The 21,869-nt window shown below is 41.3% G+C and overlaps 1 protein-coding gene across 17 annotated transcripts in view; it reads left to right on the top strand.

Moving 5' to 3' along the window:
- Positions 1-21,869, top strand: part of CDK12 (cyclin dependent kinase 12) — a 106,870-nt gene that overhangs the window by 52,912 nt on the left and 32,089 nt on the right. For 12 of the 17 annotated variants that reach the window (XM_030808097.1, XM_030808106.1, XM_030808105.1 and 9 more), the window contains exons 9-14: positions 2,175-2,252; positions 3,609-3,725; positions 6,106-6,237; positions 10,807-11,018; positions 12,001-12,453; positions 16,787-17,591. In XM_030808097.1, the coding sequence (XP_030663957.1) occupies positions 2,175-2,252; positions 3,609-3,725; positions 6,106-6,237; positions 10,807-11,018; positions 12,001-12,453; positions 16,787-17,499 (1,705 nt within the window). In that variant the 3' untranslated portion in view covers positions 17,500-17,591. Of the gene's footprint in view, positions 1-2,174; positions 2,253-3,608; positions 3,726-6,105; positions 6,238-10,806; positions 11,019-12,000; positions 12,454-16,786; positions 20,707-21,869 lie in introns of those variants that run through there. The other 5 variants (XM_030808108.1, XM_030808107.1, XM_012497524.2 and 2 more) reach the window with 5 other exon arrangements.

The following is a 21,869-nucleotide window of genomic DNA, read 5'->3' as shown; positions in this document are numbered from 1 at the left end:
TATTTCAGTCTGTGCAGCCTGCCACCTCAGAGCTGTAGCAAAGTGTTGATTACATAACGAAGATGTCTTCCCACCAAAGGACTGGAAACCAAAAGAAAAGAAAACAGAAAAACACAATTGGAAATTAAAACTACAGAAAGTTAGACATTCTTCAAAGCCCAGTGGCTCATTGAATTAAGATTTTGTTTGAGTTTTGATGTGAACTTACTACTTTGGTGATTCATGGTAGTCTCTCTGAAGATATTTTTATGGGATTTTTTGTAGAGAATTGGTATGACAGTTCAGTGTGCAAATTAGAATCAAGAGGAGAAACTAGAAAGACTAGTACAGCAAATTATGTCAGGAGTCTGAAAACCTAGTGGTTTTTTTTTTCTTTTTTTTCTATTTTAAATGTCTCTGATTTTACCTGCTGTGACGACAACACTGCACTTAGAACTTGATGTGGCAGTTAATGTTGAAAACAGAATTAAATTTTACTTTTTTTTTCTTTTTATAGAGTTGGGATCTCACTACGTTGCCCAGCGTGGTCTCAAACTCCTGGGCTCAAGCAATCCTCCCACCCTGGCCTCCCCCAGTGCCAGGATTACAGGCATCAGCCACTGGGCCTGGCCTAAATTTTACTTTTACTTTTCCATCTCTGAATAGGGTTTGAGAGAATATAGGAAGTAAGAATTTGTCTTTGAAGTTGTTTTAACGTAATTCGTTTAAAGGTCCAAATTCTAACAGAAAAGTGCTACTTAAAAAGCTAGGTTTGTTTTGCTTTCTCAAATTAAGTCAAACTAAAGAATTTTAAAATAAAAGTATAAATTTGGTTTTGTATTTGTCTCATTTCAAAGCATAGATCAGACAGATTCATCGACCATTTTTTTTCTTTCCCCACTTTAAAAAAATGAAAAATTTCAGGCATATAACAAAAAGTATGGAATACTCATGTAATCTTTTTTTTCTATTTTAAAGAGATGTGGTCTTCCTATGTTGCCAGGCTGGTCTTGAACTCCTGGCTTCAAGTGATCCTCCTGCCTAGGCCTCCCAAAGTGCTGGGATTACAGGCATGAGCTGCTGTGCTCAGCCTTTATTTTAATTTATTTTGAAATAATTTCAATGTATGGAAAAGTTACAGGAATAGTACAGAAAACTTTAGTATAGCCTTATCAAATTCATTCAATATTTAAAACTTTTTTATTGAAGTATAAAATAAACTGCATATATTTTGATATGTTTTGACATAATATATCCACCAGTGAAACCATCAACACAGCCAAGATAATGATCACCCACCACAGTTTCCTTGTGCCCTTTTGTAATCCCTTTCCTCTACCCATACCCTCCCTTTCCCAGGCAAACCACTGTTCTGCGTTCTGTCACTATAGATTAATTTCTATTTCTAGAATTTTATACAAATGGAATTATATAGTATATACTCCCCCACTCTTTTAATCAGCATAAATGATTTGAGATTTATTCATGTTAGATTCACTAGATTCTACTAAAAATACAAAAAAATTAGCCGGGTGTGGTGGTGTATGCCTGTAGTCCCAGCTTCTTGGAAAGCTGAGGCAGAGAATCACTTGAACCCAGAAGGCAAAAGTTGCAGTGAGCGGAGAGTGCGCCACTGCACTCCAGCCTGGGCGACAGAGTGAGACTCTATCTCAAAAAATAAAAATAAAAAAAGTCCAACTGATCCTAGCTGATGACAGTAAATTATTTTATTTGCAATACAGTGCCAAGAGGGCTATAGTATAGTGCATCTTCTACACAGCAGATTAATAACAAAAATGAATTCAAACTTTATAGAAACTAACCACAGAGAGCATCCTTGTTTATTTATTTATTTTTTGTTAGTATTGTTCTTTAATTTTGAGCATCCTTGTAAAATTGTCTTTAGTTATTTCCTTAATTACAATGGCATGATAGAAAAGGACTCTTGACTCCCTTTCTCTGATCACAGAGTGTCCTTAATAGGTGGCAAAAGTTTGATCTGCTGGTAAATTTAAATCCTTTATACTGTCTGTTTCACTGCAAGAAATATTTTCTCTTTGGAAACTCAGACACTGAAATTTGGGGCCATTTATCTTGCTTGCAACCCAACATATTAATAATATAAAAATTTTTTGAGACACTTTAAATAGGCTCTAAGAATTTCTCTTCTGACCTCTCAATTTTACCTTTTCTAGATGTATTCTTGGGGAACTGTTCACAAAGAAGCCTATTTTTCAAGCCAATCTGGAGCTGGCTCAGCTAGAACTGATCAGGTACAACTGTACATGTGCTCTTGAGTGCCCAGGTGTGATAGGTATTCTCATCCTCCAGTTTCTAACACTTTCTAGTCATTCTGAATGAGTTTATGTTTCTTATGTCCAAGTAAGTTTCTCTTAGTCAGGTTTACCATATATTTTGTCATAGGCTATACATATAAAGAAGTTTTATTTCACCTAATTTTTAGATCTTACCTTGCGTATTTTTTATTAGCTCTTCATATAAAAGCATACCATTTTTGGGATGGCTCTTCCATTCATAGCTCAGATTAGATTAAATTTATTCAGCAAACATTTATTGAGCCTGTTATACAACAGATTACTTTTAACATTAAACTTTAGGATTCAGAGATAAAAAATAGGTCCCCGCCTCCAAAGAATTTAGAGTTTAGTAAGGTATATAGCATGTAAATAGTTATAAAATACAACCTATAATAGAAAATTTGGGGAAAGCCCAGGATTGGGCTGGCATTTGGGTGGGTTTGTTTTTGTTTTGTTTTTTTCAGTAAAATTAAAGGGAAGAATATAGCAGGCTAATGTTTTTTGTTTTTTTGTTTTTTTTTGTTTTTTTTGTTTTTTTGTTTTTTTTTTTGAGACGGAGTCTTGCTCTGTCCCCCAGGGTGGAGTGCAGTGGCACGATCTCGGCTCACTGCAAGCTCCGCCTCCCAGGTTCAAGCCATTCTCCTGCCTCAGCCTCCCAAGTAGCTGGGACTACAGGCGCCCGCCAACACGCCCGGCTAATTTTTTGTATTTTTAGTAGAGACGGGGTTTCACCGTGTTAGCCTGGATGGTCTCGATCTCCTGACCTCGTGATCCGCCCGCCTCGGCCTCCCAAAGTGCTGGGATTACAGGCGTGAGCCACCATGCCTGGCCAATGTAGACGTTTTTTAAAGGTGATAAAGGTGATTTTGTTGTTGTTGTTGTTATTTAGTAAACGGTTGATTATCTCTGAAAATTTTCAGTCTTATACTCTCTTCTCATCTCACAGTTTACCCTGTAGGGATACTATAGGACCAACTTAGCCCTTTGTAATTAGTATTAACTGAACAGAACAAAACTGGTAATAAAAACCTGTATGGGGGGATTAAAACATTTCACAAATCCAAATAATGTGGATCATTTAGGATTATTATCCCAGTATTTTTTCTTTGCTCTGTTATAAACAGTTCTTTGTATTCTATGCCTTTCTGTCCTTAAAGCAGTAATGTCATATTTTCCTTTCTGCATGCCCTCTAATGTAATAAGCAAAGATTCCCCAGACCTCAGGAGGTAATAATTTCTGCTTCTGAAACCTCCAGAATTCATGATGTTGACTCACTCACTCCATTGTTCTTGCTTTTGCTTTGTTTTCAGCCGACTCTGTGGTAGCCCTTGTCCAGCTGTGTGGCCTGATGTTATCAAACTGCCCTACTTCAACACCATGAAACCGAAGAAGCAATATCGAAGGCGTCTACGAGAAGAATTCTCTTTGTGAGTTTGGGGAAAATGTACATCTCATTTCTGTGTCTGGCTGGTGCTGGGACTTGACTTTTTCCTGGTCTGGGGAGTTAATGTTGTCCCAGTTTATCATGGCAACACAGTGTAGGAAAACATTTTAGTTTTGAACAGTATATGAGTTTTATCATAGCCCTTTTGTAATTTTCTCTTCTGAAGGCTTTCGACAATAGAAAACCATTTTATTTTGAACAATATATAAATTTTCTCATAGCGTTCTTGAGCTTCCCATGAGAAAAAGAGAATGGAATTGTTGGCTTCATGGGTTTTGTTTGTTTGTTTGTTTTTTAAATTGAGACAGGGTCTTGCTCTGTTGTCCAGGCTGGAGTGCAGTGGCACGTTTAGGGCTCACTGCAGCCTTGAGCTGCTGGGCTCAAGCAATCCTCCCACCTTATCCTTCTTTTTTTTTGCTTTTTTTTTTGAGACAGAGTCTCACTTTGCCGCCCAGGCTGGAGTGCAGTGGCATGATCTCGGCTCACTGTAACCTCTGCCCCCCGAGTTCAAGTGATTCTCCTGCCTCAGCCTCCCAATGTAGTTGGGATTACAGGTCTCTGCCACTGCGCCCAGCTAATTTTTGTATTTTTATTAGAGACGGGGTTTCACCATGTTGTGATCCACCCACCTCGGCCTTCCAAAGTGCTGGGATTATAGGCGTGAGCCACCACGTCCGGCCCCACCTTAGCCTTCTGAATAGCTGGGACCGCAGGCACCCACCACCACACCTGGCATTTTTTTTTTCTGTGTAGAGATAGGGTCTCCTAATGTTGCCCAGGCTGGTCTTGAGCTCCTGGGCTCAAGTGATCTTCCTGCCTCAGCCTCCCAAAGTGCTGGGCTTAAACTTTGAGAGGCTGAGGCAGGAAGATCACTGGTTGTGCTACCACGCCTGGCCATGTTTTGGTTTTGTTTTCTTCTTACTTTTTTCCCTCTCTGTTATTTTATTTTACTTTTTTTTAACTTTAATAGATGGATAGAACTGGCCATATTTTTGTATGTGTCACCCAGGTTGGAGTGCAGTGACGCGATCTTGGCTCACCACAACCTTCGTCTCCCAGGTTCAAGCAATTCTTCTGCCTCAGCCTTCCAAGTAGCTGGAATTACAGGCACCCGCCACCATGCACAGTTAATTTTTGTATTTTTAGTAGAGATGGCATTTCACCATGTTGGCCAGGCTGGTCTTGAACTCCTAACCTCAAGTGATCTGCCCACCTTAGCCTCCCAAAGAACTGGGATTATAGGTGTAAGCCCACCACACCTGGCCAGAACTGGCCATATTTTTTACTTGTGTTATAGCACAGCATTTCTCGTTTGTTTGTTTTTGAGACGGGGTTTCGCTCTTGTTGCCCAAGCCAGAGTGCAATGGCGTCATCTCGGCTCACTGCAACCTCCGCCTCCTGGGTTCAAGTGATTTTCCTGCCTCAGCCTCCTGAGGAGCAAGGATTACAGGCGTGTGCCACCACACCCAGCTAATTTTTTGTATTTGTAGTAGAAACGGGGTTTCACCATGTTAGCCAGGCAGGTCTCGAACTCCTGACCTCAGATTATCCACCCGCCTCAGCCCCACAAAGTGCTGGGATTACAGGCATGAGCTACTGTGCCCGGCCCAGCATTTCTTAAATCCTGTGTGAGAGCAAATCTGCTTACTTGTGTTAGCCAACCTCCAGCTTCCTTTCTTTGGTTTTACATGGAAATTCAAAGACTTTGTTTTTTTTTTTTTTTTTTTTTTTGAGACTGTCTCACTCTGTCACCTAGGCTGGAGGAGTGCAGCAGTGTGATCTTGGCTCACTGCAACCTCTGCCTCCTGGGTCCAAGCTATTCTCAGCCCTCCGAGGAGCTAGGATTACAGGCGTGCATCACCATGCCTGGCTAATGGGATTTCACTATGTTGGCCAGGCTGGTCCTGAACTCCTGGCCTCAAACGATCCACTCGCTTCAGCCTCCCAAAGTGCTGGGTGGGGCTATAGGCGTGAGCCACCATTGTGCATCCTTTTTTTTTTTTTTTTTTTAAAGAGATGGGCTCTTCCTCTGTTGCCCAGGCTAGAATGCAGTTGTGCAGTAAGAACTCATTGCAGCCTCAAATTCCTAGGCTCAAGTGATTTTCCAATGTCAGCCTCCTAAATAGCTGAGACTACAGGGTGCACAGCACTGCACCCAGCTAATTAAAAAATATATATATTTGTAGAGATGAGGTCTCAGTATGTTGCCCAGGTTGATCTCAAACTTCTGGCCTCAAGCAGTCCTCCTACCTTGGCCTCCCAAAGTGCTGGAATTACAGGTGTGAGACCCTTTGAAACAAAATTACAAATTTGAGAACTGTAGGGTCATTGTGAACTTGTCCTTTCTGTGTTCTTTTCCATAGCATTCCTTCTGCAGCACTTGATTTATTGGACCACATGCTGACACTAGATCCTAGTAAGCGGTGCACAGCTGAACAGACTCTACAGAGCGACTTCCTGAAAGATGTCGAACTCAGCAAAATGGCTCCTCCAGAGTAAGTGCTGGTAGCCATGTTGTGACCCTAAACCTTTCCCTGGGCCTTAGACGATGAGAAACTCATAAAAGAACCACAAATGCCCAGTAAGACCCAAATGAAGAGGTGTCTTTGAGTATTATGGTTGAGGTTTGTTTTTTTTAATCTTTGTTGTTTTTTTCTTTATATAAGTAATAGATTTAGCTTTGATACTCGTTCTAATTTGACTCAAGCTATCTTCTTTTGTCCCTGGATCTCCATCCCAGAATATTGTTCTATAGAGCCTCTTTGAAAGTATTCCTTTTAGATTTTTGTGGGGTTGTTTATTTATTTATTTATTTTTGAGACGGAGTCTCTGTCGTCCAGGCTGGAGTGCAGTGGCGCAACTCAGCTCACTGCAACCTCTGCAGGGTTCAAGTGATTCTCCTGCCTCAGCCTCCCGAGTAGCTGGGACTACAGGCACACACCACCACACCCAGCTAATTTTTGTATTTTTAGTAGAGACAGGGTTACACCTTGCTGGCCCAGCTGGTCTCGAACTCCTGACCTCAAGTGACCCACCCTGGCCTCCCAAAGTGCTGGGATTACAGGCGTAAGCCACTGCGCCCGGCGTGTTTTTTTCGTTGTTGTTGTTGTTTTGAGATAGAATCTTGCCCTGCTTCCTCCACCTCCCGGGTTCAAGCGATTCTCCTGCCTCAGCCTTGCAAGTAGCTAGGATTACAGGTGCCTGCCACCATACCCGGCTAATTTTTTTGTGTTTTTGTTTTGTTTTGTTTTTTTGAGACAGAGTTTCACTCTTGTTCCCCAGGCTGGAGTACAATGGCGCAATCTCAGCTCACCACAACCTCCGCTTCCCAGGTTCAAGCGATTCACCTGTCTCAGCCTTCCCAAGTAGCTGGAATTACAGGCACGTGCCACCATGCCCAGCTAATTTTGTGTTTTTAGTAGAGACAGAGTTTCTCCATGTTGGTCGGGTTGGTCTCGAACTCCCGACCTCAGGTGATCCGCTCGCCTCGGCCTCCCAAAGTGCTGGGATTACAGGCATGAGCCACCGTGCCCGGCCATTTTTTTTGTACTTTTAGTAGAGATGGGGTTTCACCATGTTGGTCTTGAACTCCTGCCCATCTTGGCCTCTCACAGTGCTGGGATCACAGGTGTGACCGACCGTGCCTGGCCTGTTTGTTTGTTTGTGTGTTTTGAGACGGAGTTTCACTCTTGGCATCCACGCTGGAGTGCAGTGGTGCAATATCGGCTCACTGCAATCTCCGCCTCCCGGTTTCAAGCAATTCTCCTGCCTCAGCCTCCCAAGTAGCTGGAATTATGCCACCATGCCTGGCTAATTTTTGTATTTTTAGTAGAGACAGGGTTTCATCACGTTGGCCGGGCTGATCTTGAACTCCTGGCCTCAGGTGATCTGCCCGCCTCAGCCTCCCAAAGTGCCGGGATTACAGGTGTGAGCTACCGCTCCCAGCCTTTTTTGTTTTTTCCGAGACGGAGTCTCGCTCTGTCGCCCAGGCTGGAGTGCAGTGGCGTGATCTCGGCTCACTGCAACCTCCACCTCCTGGATTCAAGCCGTTCTCCTGTCCCAGCCTCCTGAGTAGCTGGGATTACAGGCACAGGCCACCACGCCCAACTAATTTTTTTGTATTTTTAGTAGAGACAGGGTTTCACCATGTTGGCCAAGCTGGTCTCAAACTCCTGACTTCAGGTGATCTGCCTGCCTCAGCCGCCCAAAGTGTTGGGATTACAGGCGTGAGCCACCACTCCCAGCCTTTTTTTTTTTTTTTTTCTAATTGTAGAAATGGGGTCTCACAATGTTGCCCAGACTGTCTCAAACTCCTGGGCTCAAGTGATTCTCCCGCCTCAGCCTTCCAAAGTCGTGGGATTGCAGGCAGGAGACACATGCTTGGCCTTCTGGTTTTTGCTCTTAGCCATTCCTTCTGCTGGAATCATGCATGTCTCTGGTGACCATGTATATCTCACACTTGCAGAGATAGTCCCAGTTTTTTGGGGGTTTTTTAATTATTTTTTTTGAGACAGAGTTTCACTCTTGTTGCCCAGGCTGGAGTGCAGTGGTGTGATCTCGACTCACCACAAGCGTTTCTCCTGCCTCAGCCTCCCGAGTAGCTGGGATTACAGGCATGCGCCCCCATGCCTGGCTAATTTTGTATTTTTAGTTGAAACAGAGTTTTGCCATATTGGTGAGACTGGTCTTGAAGTCCCGACCTCAGGTGATCTGCCTGCCTCGGCGTCCGAAAGTGGTGGGATTACAGGCTTGAGCCACTGAGCCCGGCCGACAGTCCCAGTTTTAAATGGTTTGCATCACTGCCAGTTTTTGTTTTTGTTTTTGTTTTTGTTTTCTGAGACAGGGTCTCTCACTCTGTCACCCAGGCTGGAGTGCAGTGGCGCAATCTCAGCTCACTGCAACCTCCACTTCCCGACTTCAAGCGATTCTCGTGCCTCAGCCTCCTGAGTAGCTGGATTACAGGAGCCCAGCACTACAGCTGGCTAATTTTTGTATTTTTAGTAGAGACGAGATTTCACCATGTTGACCAGGCTTGTCTCCAGTTCCTGACCTCAGGTGATTCGCCTGCCTCGGCCTCCCAAAGTGCTGTGATTATAGGCGTGAGCCACCGCGCCCGGCCAGATTACTGAATTTTGATGTAAGAAATAAGATCTTTCGGTCAAGTGCGGTTGCTCACACCTGTAATCCCAGCACTTTGGGAGGCCGAGGTAGATGGATCACCTGAGGTCAGGAGTTCAAGAGAGCCTGGCCAACATGGTAAAACCCTATCTCTCATAAAAATACAAAAAATTAACCGGGTGTGGTGGTGTGTGCTTGTAGTCCTGGCTACTCGGGAGGCTGAGGGAGGAGAATCGCCTGAACTCGGGAGGTGGAGGTTGCAGTGAGCCAAGATTGTGCCAGTGCACTCCTGCCTGGACCATAGAGTGATACTCCATCTCAAAAAATTAAAGTAACATAAAAGAAATATGATCTTTTAATATGTCTATTTCATTAAAATCTTATGAATGCCTCTGTATTGTATTGGATCTTCAGAGGTTCATATCCCACATTATAGCACATAAAAAGTCTTTTATCTGGCCTGGCATGGTGGCTCACGCTTGTAATCCCAGCACTTTGGGAGGCTGAGGCAGGCAGATCACCTGAGGTCATGAGTTTGAGACCAGTTGGGCCAACATAGTGAAACCCTGTCTCTACTAAAAAATACAAAAATTAGCCAGTCGTAGTGGCGTGTACCTGTAGTCCCAGCTACTCAGGGAGACTAAGGGAGGAGAATCGCTTGAACCCGGGAGGCAGAGGTTGCAGTGAACCGAGATTGCACCACTGCACTCTAGCCTGGGCAACAGAGCAAGACTGTCTCAAAAGAAAAAAAAAGTATTTTATCTTTGAATTTGTCAGTGACAGTATTATAACATTAATGTCAAATTTTTGGGGTCATTTTCTTACCTTAAGAAAGACTGCATGTCTTAAAAATGGATAGGATGTTAGTTCATGAGTAGGTAGTAATTCTAAATCTGATTGCTGCAAAGAAATGTCCAAATTCATTAATTTTTTTGAGACAGACTCTTGTTCTGTTGCTCAGGCTGGAGTGCAATGGTGTGATCTCGGCTCACTGCAGCCTCCACCTCCCGGGTTCAAGCAATCCTCCTGCCTCAGCCTCCTTAGTAGCTGGGATTACAGGCACACACCACCACACTTGGCTAATTTTTGTATTTTTAGCAGAGACGAGGTTTCACCATGTTGCCAGGCTAGTCTCGAACTCCTGACCTCATGATCTGCCTGCCTCTAACTCCCAAAGTGCTGGGATTACAGGCGTGAACTGCTGCACCCAGCCAAATTCATTTATTACACTAGAATATTGATACATTGAATATGACTTGAAATATATAAGGGTTTTACTGAAATTTGGGAACTCCTATTATAAAGAGATTTTTATAGTAAGATTTGACCTACTTGGCCTGGTTGTATGGGAGAGTCTGGACTAAGTTATACATAGTGCTGAACTCCACAGACGAGCAAGTTGATATCCGGTCATGGAAATTCTGTGGGCAGAAAGGGGAAAGAACTAGTCTTTGGTCCTCACAAACCAAATTACACATAAGTTGATTTTGCACAGTGATGTTTTGATCATGATACATGGTTCCATGGTTTAAGTCACCACCTTTCCTCGACCTTCTGTATACATTAACAAGCCAGCCATTACTGTCCTCCTCTTTATTCCCTACTGAAACTTGACCAATACAGTTCTCCTTTATTCTTGTTATGCCAAGGAAAGACAGTATTTATATGGGAATTTATATAGCTAGTCTGTACCTAGTATTAGCAAGATCCTCCTTTCTCACTATGTAACTTTCTTGTACTTTTGTACTTTTATTTCCTCAGACTACCATCTCTCATGATTTATTTTACACTGCTGTTACCTACTTACTAACTTTTTTGGTTATTTTTGTTTTCCTTACTCTTTACATTTCCCACAGTCTTTGCCTTCCCATTTTAATCCTTTGCTCCTCCATTCATTCACTGCTGCATTCCCATACATATTTCCCCTTTGCTTTGTCTTTTTCCAGCCTCCCCCACTGGCAGGATTGCCATGAGTTGTGGAGTAAGAAACGGCGACGTCAGCGACAAAGTGGTGTTGTAGTGGAAGAGCCACCTCCATCCAAAACTTCTCGAAAAGAAACTACCTCAGGAACAAGTACTGAGCCTGTGAAGAACAGCAGCCCAGCACCACCTCAGCCTGCTCCTGGCAAGGTGGAGTCTGGGGCTGGGGATGCAATAGGTCAGTGCCAGAATGGGGCCTTTGTGCTTTTACTAAGCATATTTGGCAGGTTTTGAAGGTCAAGTGTAAGGAGTTTGTGTGTGTGTCTGTTTTTTAGTTTTTGTCCAGTGAACCATTAGGAAAGAGGTTAATGTCCTCATTATGGCGAGAAGGAGATTAACCAAGTTTTGTACATATGGTCCAGAAAGTCTACAATAGATCATTTTCCTTTCCTGAAATATGTACGGAACACTGTATCTCAATTAGATGTGTGGCATAAATCAGTGAATTAGGTAAGCCAAATTTAATTTAAGGTTAGTTCACCCATGACTTTATAAAACACATAATTTGGAGTCTTGTTTATATTAGATTTGATAAGACCTTCATAGAATCTAATCGTGTTAAATTACAATTGCTAAATGTTGTTCTATAGACTGTTATTTTGATCTAAATGTATCTGAAACTATGTCATATTGAACTATTATAACAAAGTAGTTCTCCTGCGTTATGACCAATTCTTCGGGACAAAAGATACTCTTTTTCTGGTTCACTTTCCCTCCCCTCTTCACTTATAGCAATGGCTCTCAGTACTGGCTATACATTAGAATCATCCTGGAAGCTTTAAAAACAAATATGCCTATACGATTGCCTATCTCTAGGGATGGGTCCTGAGGCATCTGAATAGGAGAGATTTTTTAATCTCTCTTAATAATTCTGATGTACAATAAAGGACTGAAAATCACAGAACTTGAAGAATACAGATAAAGTGAAGTCACTTTTATGCACAATCCAGAGATGTTTTAGTTATTAGTGCCTGTATTTCTTAAGCGAAAACATAAAGAATAACAAACTATGTCATGACATTTTGAGGCATGAAAAAATGAGACATTTAAAATGAAAATTTCATTTTTTGGATATTGTAAGTTGCTGTTGCCAGTTGAAGAAGGCAAAGGGCCCTTGGCCTATCTCATCCTCTTATATTGGCTTCACTGTCTTTCAACAGGCCTTGGTGACATCACACAACAGCTGAATCAAAGTGAATTGGCAGTGTTATTAAACCTGCTGCAGAGCCAAACCGACCTGAGCATCTCTCAAATGGCACAGCTGCTTAACATCCACTCCAACCCAGAGATGCAGCAGCAGCTGGAAGCCCTGAACCAATCCATCAGTGCCCTGACGGAAGCTACTTCCCAGCAGCAGGACTCAGAGACCATGGCCCCAGAGGAGTCTTTGAAGGAAGCACCCTCTGCCCCAGTGATCCTGCCTTCAGCAGAACAGACGACCCTTGAAGCTTCAAGCACACCAGCTGACATGCAGAATATTTTGGCAGTTCTCTTGAGTCAGCTGATGAAAACCCAAGAGCCAGCAGGCAGTCTGGAGGAAAACAACAGTGACAAGAACAGTGGGCCACAGGGGCCCCGAAGAACTCCCACAATGCCACAGGAGGAGGCAGCAGGTAAACAGACCGGTCATGAATCTCATTGAGCTCAGGTGCTGTTGATACCCTCTTAAAAATCTCTTAACATTTTTTTTTCCCCACATCAATGGCCTTGGTTTCAGTTATTCTGTAACCTAGTCTACAGGAGAACATAGCACCAAGTAATGTATTTCTTGCTTGGCTTCTTTTATTTAAGTCTCAAAGCTTCCCAAAGCACCTTTCCTATACTGATTGTTTTTCCACTTCCTAGGAGATAGGTAAGTAAAGCCCCTGTGTTCTAACCAAGGAAACCACAACCATAGCTAGAGATGCATCTTGAACCACACATCTTGAACTGTGTGTGGTGGCCAACTAGTCCTAGCACTTGGAAATCTGACTTCCAAACAAACCATTATCAGACTATACTTCTTTACCTCTAGTGGAGTGGATGCTGAATGCCAGTCTTTCCTGGAAGATACAATCAAGAAAACCCTAATAAAATATCATTGTTAATTTCCTGAAGAATAATTTGGGAATATTTCTGAGTAGATAATTAACACTATACATTTCTTTTCCCAAAAATAATAGTGTATAAGAACAATTCCTTTAAATCTGTTTCTGATAGAAGTAATTGAATGGACCCCAGATCAGGAAGTGCGTATATTATAAAGAAAAAAAAGGAAAATGGGGATAAGTTATGCTTTAATCTCACATGACCATAGCATGCAATTTATTAGAGGGAAAAGCAGTTTAAATTCTTTAATTCTGATTCACAGTATATTTGTACAATCTTTACTTATGTAAAAATGTTTTTAACTCCTTGGAAATTCTCACTGTCAATGAAGACCCCATGAATTGGGGAATAAGAAGAGGCTCGAGGGCTGAAGAGGTATACTAATCTTCAACTTTAGAGTCCTACATTCACATTTCATATGAGGTGGTGCAGAAAGTATATGTTTTAAGGCCTGGCCTATGGCCAGAAGTTGTTGGATTTACTTCAGAGGGAAGTGTAGAAATGCCATAACTAATTATTGCAGTCACCCCTGGATTATTCAGCTGATGCCTCTACAGTGGCTCACTTGTTCTTGTTTCACCCCTGCTATCTCTATTTGGCCATTTCACTGTTAATTAGCACTTCCACCAGAGGGCAGACTGTATAAGCCAGAGAAGGTGACAGCCTATTAATTGGGCTGCTGTTTTGCTATTCTGTACTTATTGGGAAGGGTGATAAGTTGAAATCAAATGAGTAAAATGAAGGGTTTTGTTTGTTTGTTTATTTGTTTGTTTGTTTTTGGAGACGGAGTCTTACTCCGTTGCCCAGGCTGGAGTGCAATGGCATGATCTTGGCTCACTGCAACTTCCGCTTCCTGGGTTCAAGCGATTCTCCTGCCTCAGCCTCCCGAGTAGCTGGGATTATAGGCATGCACCTCCATGCCCAGCTAATTTTGTATTTTTTAGTGGAAACGAGGTTTCACCATGTCAGCCAGGCTCGTCTCGAACTCCCAGCCTCAGGTGATCTGCCCGCCTCAGCCTCCCATAGTGCTGGGATTACAGGCTTAAGCCACTACCCCTGGCCTGAAGTTTTAAATTTATTTTTACATTTCAATAATACATCCTTATTGTTGTCAATCCTAAAAGTCCATACTTTTTTTTGTTTGTTTTGAGACAGAGTCTCTCTCTGTCGCCTAGGCTGGAATGCAATGGTGCGATCTTGGTGCACTGCAGCCTCCGCCTCCTGGGTTCAAGCAATTCTCCTGCCTCAGCGTCCCAGGTAGCTGGGATTACAGGCACCTGCCTCCACACCTTACTAATTTTTTTGTATTTTTAGTAGAGATGGGGTTTCACTGTGTTGGCCAAGCTGGTCTTGAACTGCCGACCTCAGGTGATCACCCACCTTGGGCTCCCAAAGTGCTGGGATTACAGGTGTGAACCACCACACCCAGCCAAAAGTCCATACTTTTAAGGATTGACAACATGGATACTTTAGATCATAACAATATGATTTATAATTCATATTTTATTTTTAATTCCTTTAAGAAGTATTAGGCTTACTTTAATAAGTTTTTTTGTTTGTTTGTTTTTGAGATGGAGTCTCGCTCTGTCACCCAGGCTGGAGTGCAGTGGGGTGATCTCAGCTCACTGCAAACCCTACCTCCCAGGTTCAAGTGATTCTCCTGCCTCAGCCTCCCTAGTAGCTGGGATTACAGGCGTGTGACACCAGGCCCAGCTAATTTTTTTGTATTTTTAGTAGAGGCGGGGTTTCACTTTGTTGGCCAGGGTGGTCTCTAATTCCTGACCTCAAGTGATCTGCCTTCCTTGTTCTCCCAAAGTACTGGGATTACAGGCATGAGCCACCATGCGCCTTTGCTACTTTGGAATAGAATTTTTATTTTACACATATGAAAGAATTTGACCTCAAGTGTTAGTTCTGTTGAAACATAATTAGGCTATTTACATAAAAGACAAAGTTTGAATACAAAAAAATGGCATAGCTGGAAGAATGTAAGTTTAGATTATCTCACTTTTACAGTTACACATTTTTAAGTTATTTGACCTTGGTATTAAAAATCCTCGTGTTCCATTTTATGTGTAGTCCAGAAATACTTTTTAAAATAACTGGTACAGTGATGCCCTTATATAGAGAGTGTTGAAAGCAAAAGGCTGTGAAATCTATCATTACTTGTAGTCCAGTAAGCCCTCCTTTTTCAGCATGTCTACTCTCCATGTTCAAAATTTTCCATGGCTAATTTTTTGTCCTTAAATTCATTTTCCCCTGCCACCCTGTCAACCAGCCAATCAGTCAACAAATAACTTGGGTGGGTACTATACATAGGGTCACCAATTCATTCCTGAACTGTCCTGGTTTTAAAGCTGAACGTTGACAACCTGGAAAACCCCCTCAGTCCCAGACAAACTGGGACTGTTGGTCACCCTGCCTGGATGTTACGTGTAACACCTGACCATCTTTTGTACTGTACAACCTTACAATTTTGTAGTGTTTTCAGAGTGCTTTCATCTGCATACTAAGGGAATACAAATTTAATTACTGATTGTCTTTGCAAGATATAATTAAGGTAAATATGCTACAAAAATATCTAATTATAACTAAAAACTGTTTTTGGCTTGTTTTGAGTAATGACTTTACATCACAGCTTAGATAATTGAAGAATGACTATATATATATATATATATATATGTGTGTGTATATATATATATATGTATATATATATTTTAAAATATGCTTCCATAGGGAAAAGAAAAATCAGTCATTTGGAAGATGTCCCAAAACATTAAATCTTTTCTTCAGCAGGATGACTCTCAATTTTCTAAAGGCATTGTTCTGACCATACTTCTGTCTCAGTGGTTTTCTTTGTCCTCAAACTCATACCATTTCACATCTCTCCTCTCCTGCCTTGGCAGGAGTTCGTTATCAGACAATGTTTATCATGCTTAAGCACATTTAGGCAGCAGGGGAAAAAAGAAAGTCTGGGGGAAGTAGTTCAAGAAAGACAAAAGATCTTTGTAAAGACAGAGTATAGTATGAATTTAATATATTTCTAAATACTCAGTTCTTGTCACTGTCTCCAAGATAAACAGATGTTTATCAACAGTTCATTCTGCATGACACTGCTATAGTGATTTTTTTTTTTATAGCATGGAAAAAAATGCAGTAGTTAGGAAAACAAAATAGAAAATTATGATAGAAATTAGTCTTTAAAATTACTGTAACATACGAAGCTGAATGATAATATGGTAGTTAAAATCCTTTCAGACTATGATTTTGGGGAGAGGTGACTAAAGTTTGGAGAAGCAAGTGTATTTTTTTACATGACAGTAATGAAAACTTTTTACTTTATTTTATCTCTCCTGTATATTCTTTAAGTTTTATTTCAGGTTAACCTATGTCATCAAACATTCTGTAAAATGTATTAGCCAAGTCCACCCAAGGTCTCTGTTGTACAGCAAGATTATGTCCTAGAAATGTGACCACAGCATGTATATTGTCCCCTCTCATCTTCCTTCCTTCTGCTTTGTTTTAATGTTTCCATCTAACAGCAAAAAGGGGCAGGGAGTCTGCCAACAGCCTACATATTAGAACAGTTCTTTAAAGGAAGGAAATGGAGGAAATCTTAGACAAAAATCAGGATAATCATTTGAAACATATGATATTTTTACACTAGCTGTTAGATCCAGGATGCAACTGTTTTAATCACTTGATTTATTTATAATTGCAATTTCTGATCCCAAGATTTTATTCTTTATATATCTGGTTACTTATATTGGTATTTGTTTATGTTGCACAGTGTGTGTTTGTGTTTATAATCACATGTGCTTTTTAAGATGGTGTTTAAAAGGAGTAACCCTTCCACAGCATGTCCTCCTCACATTCTTCCACCAGAGAAGAGGCCCCCTGAGCCCCCCGGACCTCCACCGCCGCCACCTCCACCCCCTCTGGTTGAAGGCGATCTTTCCAGCGCCCCCCAGGAGTTGAACCCAGCCGTGACAGCCGTCTTGCTGCAACTTTTATCCCAGCCTGAAGCAGAGCCTCCTGGCCACCTGCCACATGAGCACCAGGCCTTGAGACCAATGGAGTACTCCACCCGACCCCATCCAAACAGGACTTATGGAAACACTGATGGGCCTGAAACAGGGTTCAGTGCCATTGACACTGATGAACGAAACTCTGGTCCAGCTTCGACAGAATCTGTGGTCCAGACCCTGGTGAAGAACAGGACCTTCTCAGGCTCTGTGAGCCACCTTGGGGAGTCCAGCAGTTACCAGGGCACAGGGTCAGTGCAGTTTCCAGGGGACCAGGACCTCCGTTTTGCCAGGGTCCCCTTAGCATTACACCCGGTGGTCGGGCAACCATTCCTGAAGGCTGAGGGAAGCAGCAATTCTGTGGTACATGCAGAGACCAAATTGCAAAACTATGGGGAGCTGGGGCCAGGAACCACTGGGGCCAGCAGCTCAGGAGCAGGCCTTCATTGGGGGGGCCCAACTCAGTCTTCTGCTTATGGAAAACTCTATCGGGGGCCTACAAGAGTCCCACCAAGAGGGGGAAGAGGGAGAGGAGTTCCTTACTAACCCAGAGACTTCAGTGTCCTGAAAGATTCCTTTCCTATCCATCCTTCCATCCAGTTCTCTGAATCTTTAGTGAAATCATTTGCCAGAGCGAGGTAATCATCTGCATTTGGCTACTGCAAAGCTGTCTGTTGTATTCCTTGCTCACTTGCTACTAGCAGGCGACTTACGAAATAATGATGTTGGCACCATTTCCCCCTGGATGGGCTATAGCCAGAACATTTACTTCAACTCTACCTTAGTAGATACAAGTAGAGAATATGGAGAGGATCATTACATTGAAAAGTAAATGTTGTATTAGTTCATTGCCTGCACTTACTGATCGGAAGAGAGAAAGAACAGTTTCAGTTTTGAGATGGCTCAGGAGAGGCTCTTTGATTTTTAAAGTTTTGGGGTGGGGGTTGTGTGTGGTTTCTTTCTTTTGAATTTTAATTTAGGTGTTTTGGGTTTTTTTCCTTTAAAGAGAATAGTGTTCACAAAATTTGAGCTGCTCTTTGGCTTTTGCTATAAGGGAAACAGAGTGGCCTAGCTGATTTGAATAAATGTTTCTTTCCTCTCCACCATCTCACATTTTGCTTTTAAGTGAACACTTTTTCCTCATTGAGCATCTTGAACATACTTTTTTTCCAAATAAATTACTCATCCTTAAAGTTTACTCCACTTTGACAAAAGATATGCCCTTCTCCCTGCACATGAAGCAGGTTGTAGAACATGGCATTCTTGGGCAAGTAGGTAGACTTTACCCAATCTCTTTCCTTTTTTGCCCATGTGTGCTGTCTCTCTCTCTCTCTTTCTCTCTCTGTCTCTTGCTTGCTCGCTCTCACTCTTGCTGTTTCTCTCTCTTTGAGGCATTTGTTTGGAAAAAATCGTTGAGATGCCCAAGAACCTGGGATAATTCTTTACTTTTTTTGAAATAAAGGAAAGGAAATTCAGACTCTTACATTGTTCTCTGTAACTCTTCAATTCTAAAATGTTTTGTTTTTTAAACCATGTTCTGATGGGGAAGTTGATTTGTAAGTGTGGACAGCTTGGGCATTGCTGCTGAGCTGTGGTTAGATATGATGCCTCCATACCTAGAGGGCTAATAACGGCATTTAGCATATTGTTTACACATATATTTTTATGTCAAAAAAAAAAAAACCTTTCAAACAGAGCATTGTGATATTGTCAAAGAGGAAAACAAATCCTGAAGATACATGGAAATGTAACCTAGTTTAGGGTGGGTATTTTTCTGAAGATACATCAATACCTGACCTTTTTTTAAAAAATAATTTTAAAACAGCGTACTGTGAGGAAGAACAGTATTGACATATCCACATCCCAGCATGTGTACCCTGCCAGTTCTTTTAAGGATTTTTCCTCCAAAGAGATTTGGATTTGGTTTTGGTAAAAGGGGTTAAATTGTGCTTCCAGGCAAGAATTTTGCCTTATCATAAACAGGAAATGAAAAAGGGAAGGGCTGTCAGGGTGGGATAATTTGGGAGGCTTCTCATTCTGGCTTCTATTTCTATGTGAGTACCAGCATATAGAGTGTTTTAAAAACAGATACATTTCATATAATTTATCTGCACAGATTTAGACCTTCAGGAAACATAGGTTAAGCCCCCTTTTACAAAGAAAAAGCAAACATACTTCAGCATCTTGGAGGGTAGTTTTCAAAACTCAAGTTTCATGTTTCAATGCCAAGTTCTTATTTTAAAAAATAAAATCTACTTATAAGAGAAAGGTGCATTACTTAAAAAAAAAAAAAAAGAAACTTTAAAGAAATGAAAGAAGAACCCTCTTCAGATACTTACTTGAAGACTGTTTTCCCCTGTTAATGAGATATAGGTAGATATCGGTGTGTGTATTTCTTTATTATTCTCTGGTTTTTGATCTGGCCTTGCCTCCAGGGCCAAACACTGATTTAGAAAGAGAGCCTTCTAGCTATTTTGGCATTGATGGCTTTTTATGCCAATGTGTCCAGTTAGATTTACTAGGCTTACTGACATGCTATTGGTAAATTGCATTAAAGTTCATCTGAACCTTCTGTCTGTTGACTTCTTAGTCCTCAGACATGGGCCTTTGTGTTTTAGAATATTTGAATTTGAGTTATTGGGCCCCACTCCCTGTTTTTTATTAAAGAACTTGAGCCTGGGATACTTTCAGAAGTATCTGTTCAATGAAAAAAAGTTGGTTTCCCATCAAATATGAATAAAAGTCTCTATATATTTTCATTGTATTTTGGTTATCAGCAGTCATCAATAATGTTTTTCCCTCCCTTCTCCCACCTCTTATTTTTAATTATGCCAAATATCCTAAATAATATACTTAAGCCTCCATTCCCTCATCCCTACTAGGGAAGGGGGCGAGTGTATGTGTGAGTGTATGTGTATGTATGATCCCATCTCACCCCCACCCCCATTTTGGGAGTCTTTTAAAATGAAAACAAAGTTTGGTAGTTTTGACTATTTCTAAAAGCAGAGGAAAAAAACTTATTTAAATATCCTGGAATCTGTATGGAGGAAGAAAAGGTATTTGTTAATTTTTCAGTTATGTTATCTATAAACATGATGGAAGTAAAGGTTTGGCAGATTTACAACTTGACTATTTGAAAATTACAAACCCAATTCCATTCAAAAGTGGTTTTCGTTTTGTTTTAATTATTGTACAATGAGAGATATTAAGTCTATTAAATACATTATTTTGAACAGATGAGAAATCTGATTCTGTTCATGAGTGGGAGGCAAAACTGGTTTGACCGTGATCATTTTTGTGGTTTTGAAAACAAATATCCTTGACCCAGTTTCCTTAGTTTTTTCTTCAGCTGTCCATAGGAGTGATAAGTATTTGAAAGCAACATCAAATCTATACGTTTAAAGCAGGGCAGTTAGCACAAATTTGCAAGTAGAACTTCTATTAGCTTATGCCATAGACATCACCCAACCACTTGTATGTGTGTGTGTATATATAATATGCATATATAGTTACCGTGCTAAAATGGTTACCAGCAGGTTTTGAGAGAGAATGCTGCATCAGAAAAGTGTCAGTTGCCACCTCATTCTCCCTGATTTAGGTTCCTGACACTGTATTCCTTTCTCTCTCGTTTTTGACCCCCATTGGGTGTATCTTGTCTATGTACAGATATTTTGTAATATATTAAATTTTTTTCTTTCAGTTTATAAAAATGGAAAGTGGAGATTGGAAAATTAAATATTTCCTGTTACTATACCACTTTTGCTCCATTGCATTTCCTTCTTAATCTGTACCCCCCGAGCATATCTAATCATGTATAAAGGACGTTTTTCCTCCACTTTATCTTAGGGGTTCTCTGTCTCAGAATCATTATAGACTCATAAACTTCCCCCTCCCAGCAAAAGGTTATCAGGATTGGAAGAGGTGCTTGAAAACGCTAGACTAGGAACTACAGAATAAAAAATGAGTTGGGAAAAACCATAAAATGTGATTTTTTTTAAAGTAGAAAAGTTATACAGATAATGGTACCAAACCATCAAAAGAGTTGAGCTTCATGTACCCTGACTCCTCCTGACAGGAGAGGTAAGTGGGTTTGAGCTCAACTGTCATCAAGGGAAGTTGGTAAGAGGCTGTTCAGACCCAAAGGATGGTCTTAAACCAGACTTCACCACCCACCCTACCCCAGTTCCCATGTTATTACATGCAGAGTCAGCATGGGGATTAGTGTACCTACCTTTGTTGAGATTTCCCAATGTGTTGCCAATGCAGAAAATGAACCAAAAAGTTGTTTAAAATCTCTATTGTTTCCAAAATCTTTCCCATCTCCACCTGAAGACAGAATTGCTTCCCTTTCTCTTTCATGGCTTAGAACACAGGATAAATTTGCCCCTGTGGTATGTGCTGCAATCCTGCTAGTTATGACAAATAGGCAGAGGGCAGATAAAGTCCACTAGGAGAAAGAAAGAGGGGCAATAGGTATCTGTAGTTGTAAATGGGGTGAGCAAGTCATGCAAGAAGGTTAAGGGATACACCAGAGCAAGGGAAATTAGAAGGAAGTTGAATTCAAAAACTGGTGATGATGAGAGTTGCCAACCTGTTTTTGAATCCTCAAAAGTTTAAGTGGTGTTCCCTTGCCTGTGGGCTAAGTCACATCTTAGAAGGAGAATGGAGAGCTCAAGATTGTTCCAATTTCTGGAATTATGTGTTCCTGGTTGCAAGTTCATGATTGGGGTATAAACTTCAACCTACTAGAAAATATTGTTTTCACGTCATAGCAGTGAAAATTGAAGCAGTGTCTTTTCAATTCTGGGCCTAAAGGCTGAGGACCTTACTAACCTAGATTTTTCTGTCATACCCAAGGCCATTTCTAACCAGAAACCATGCTATTCAGTACCTCAATTTCTTAGGCACTGTCCTTT

This window comes from Nomascus leucogenys, unplaced genomic scaffold, assembly GCF_006542625.1.
Source record: "Nomascus leucogenys isolate Asia unplaced genomic scaffold, Asia_NLE_v1 Super-Scaffold_285, whole genome shotgun sequence".
Lineage (NCBI taxonomy): Eukaryota > Metazoa > Chordata > Mammalia > Primates > Hylobatidae > Nomascus > Nomascus leucogenys.
This window is presented reverse-complemented; position numbering and strand designations above follow the sequence as displayed.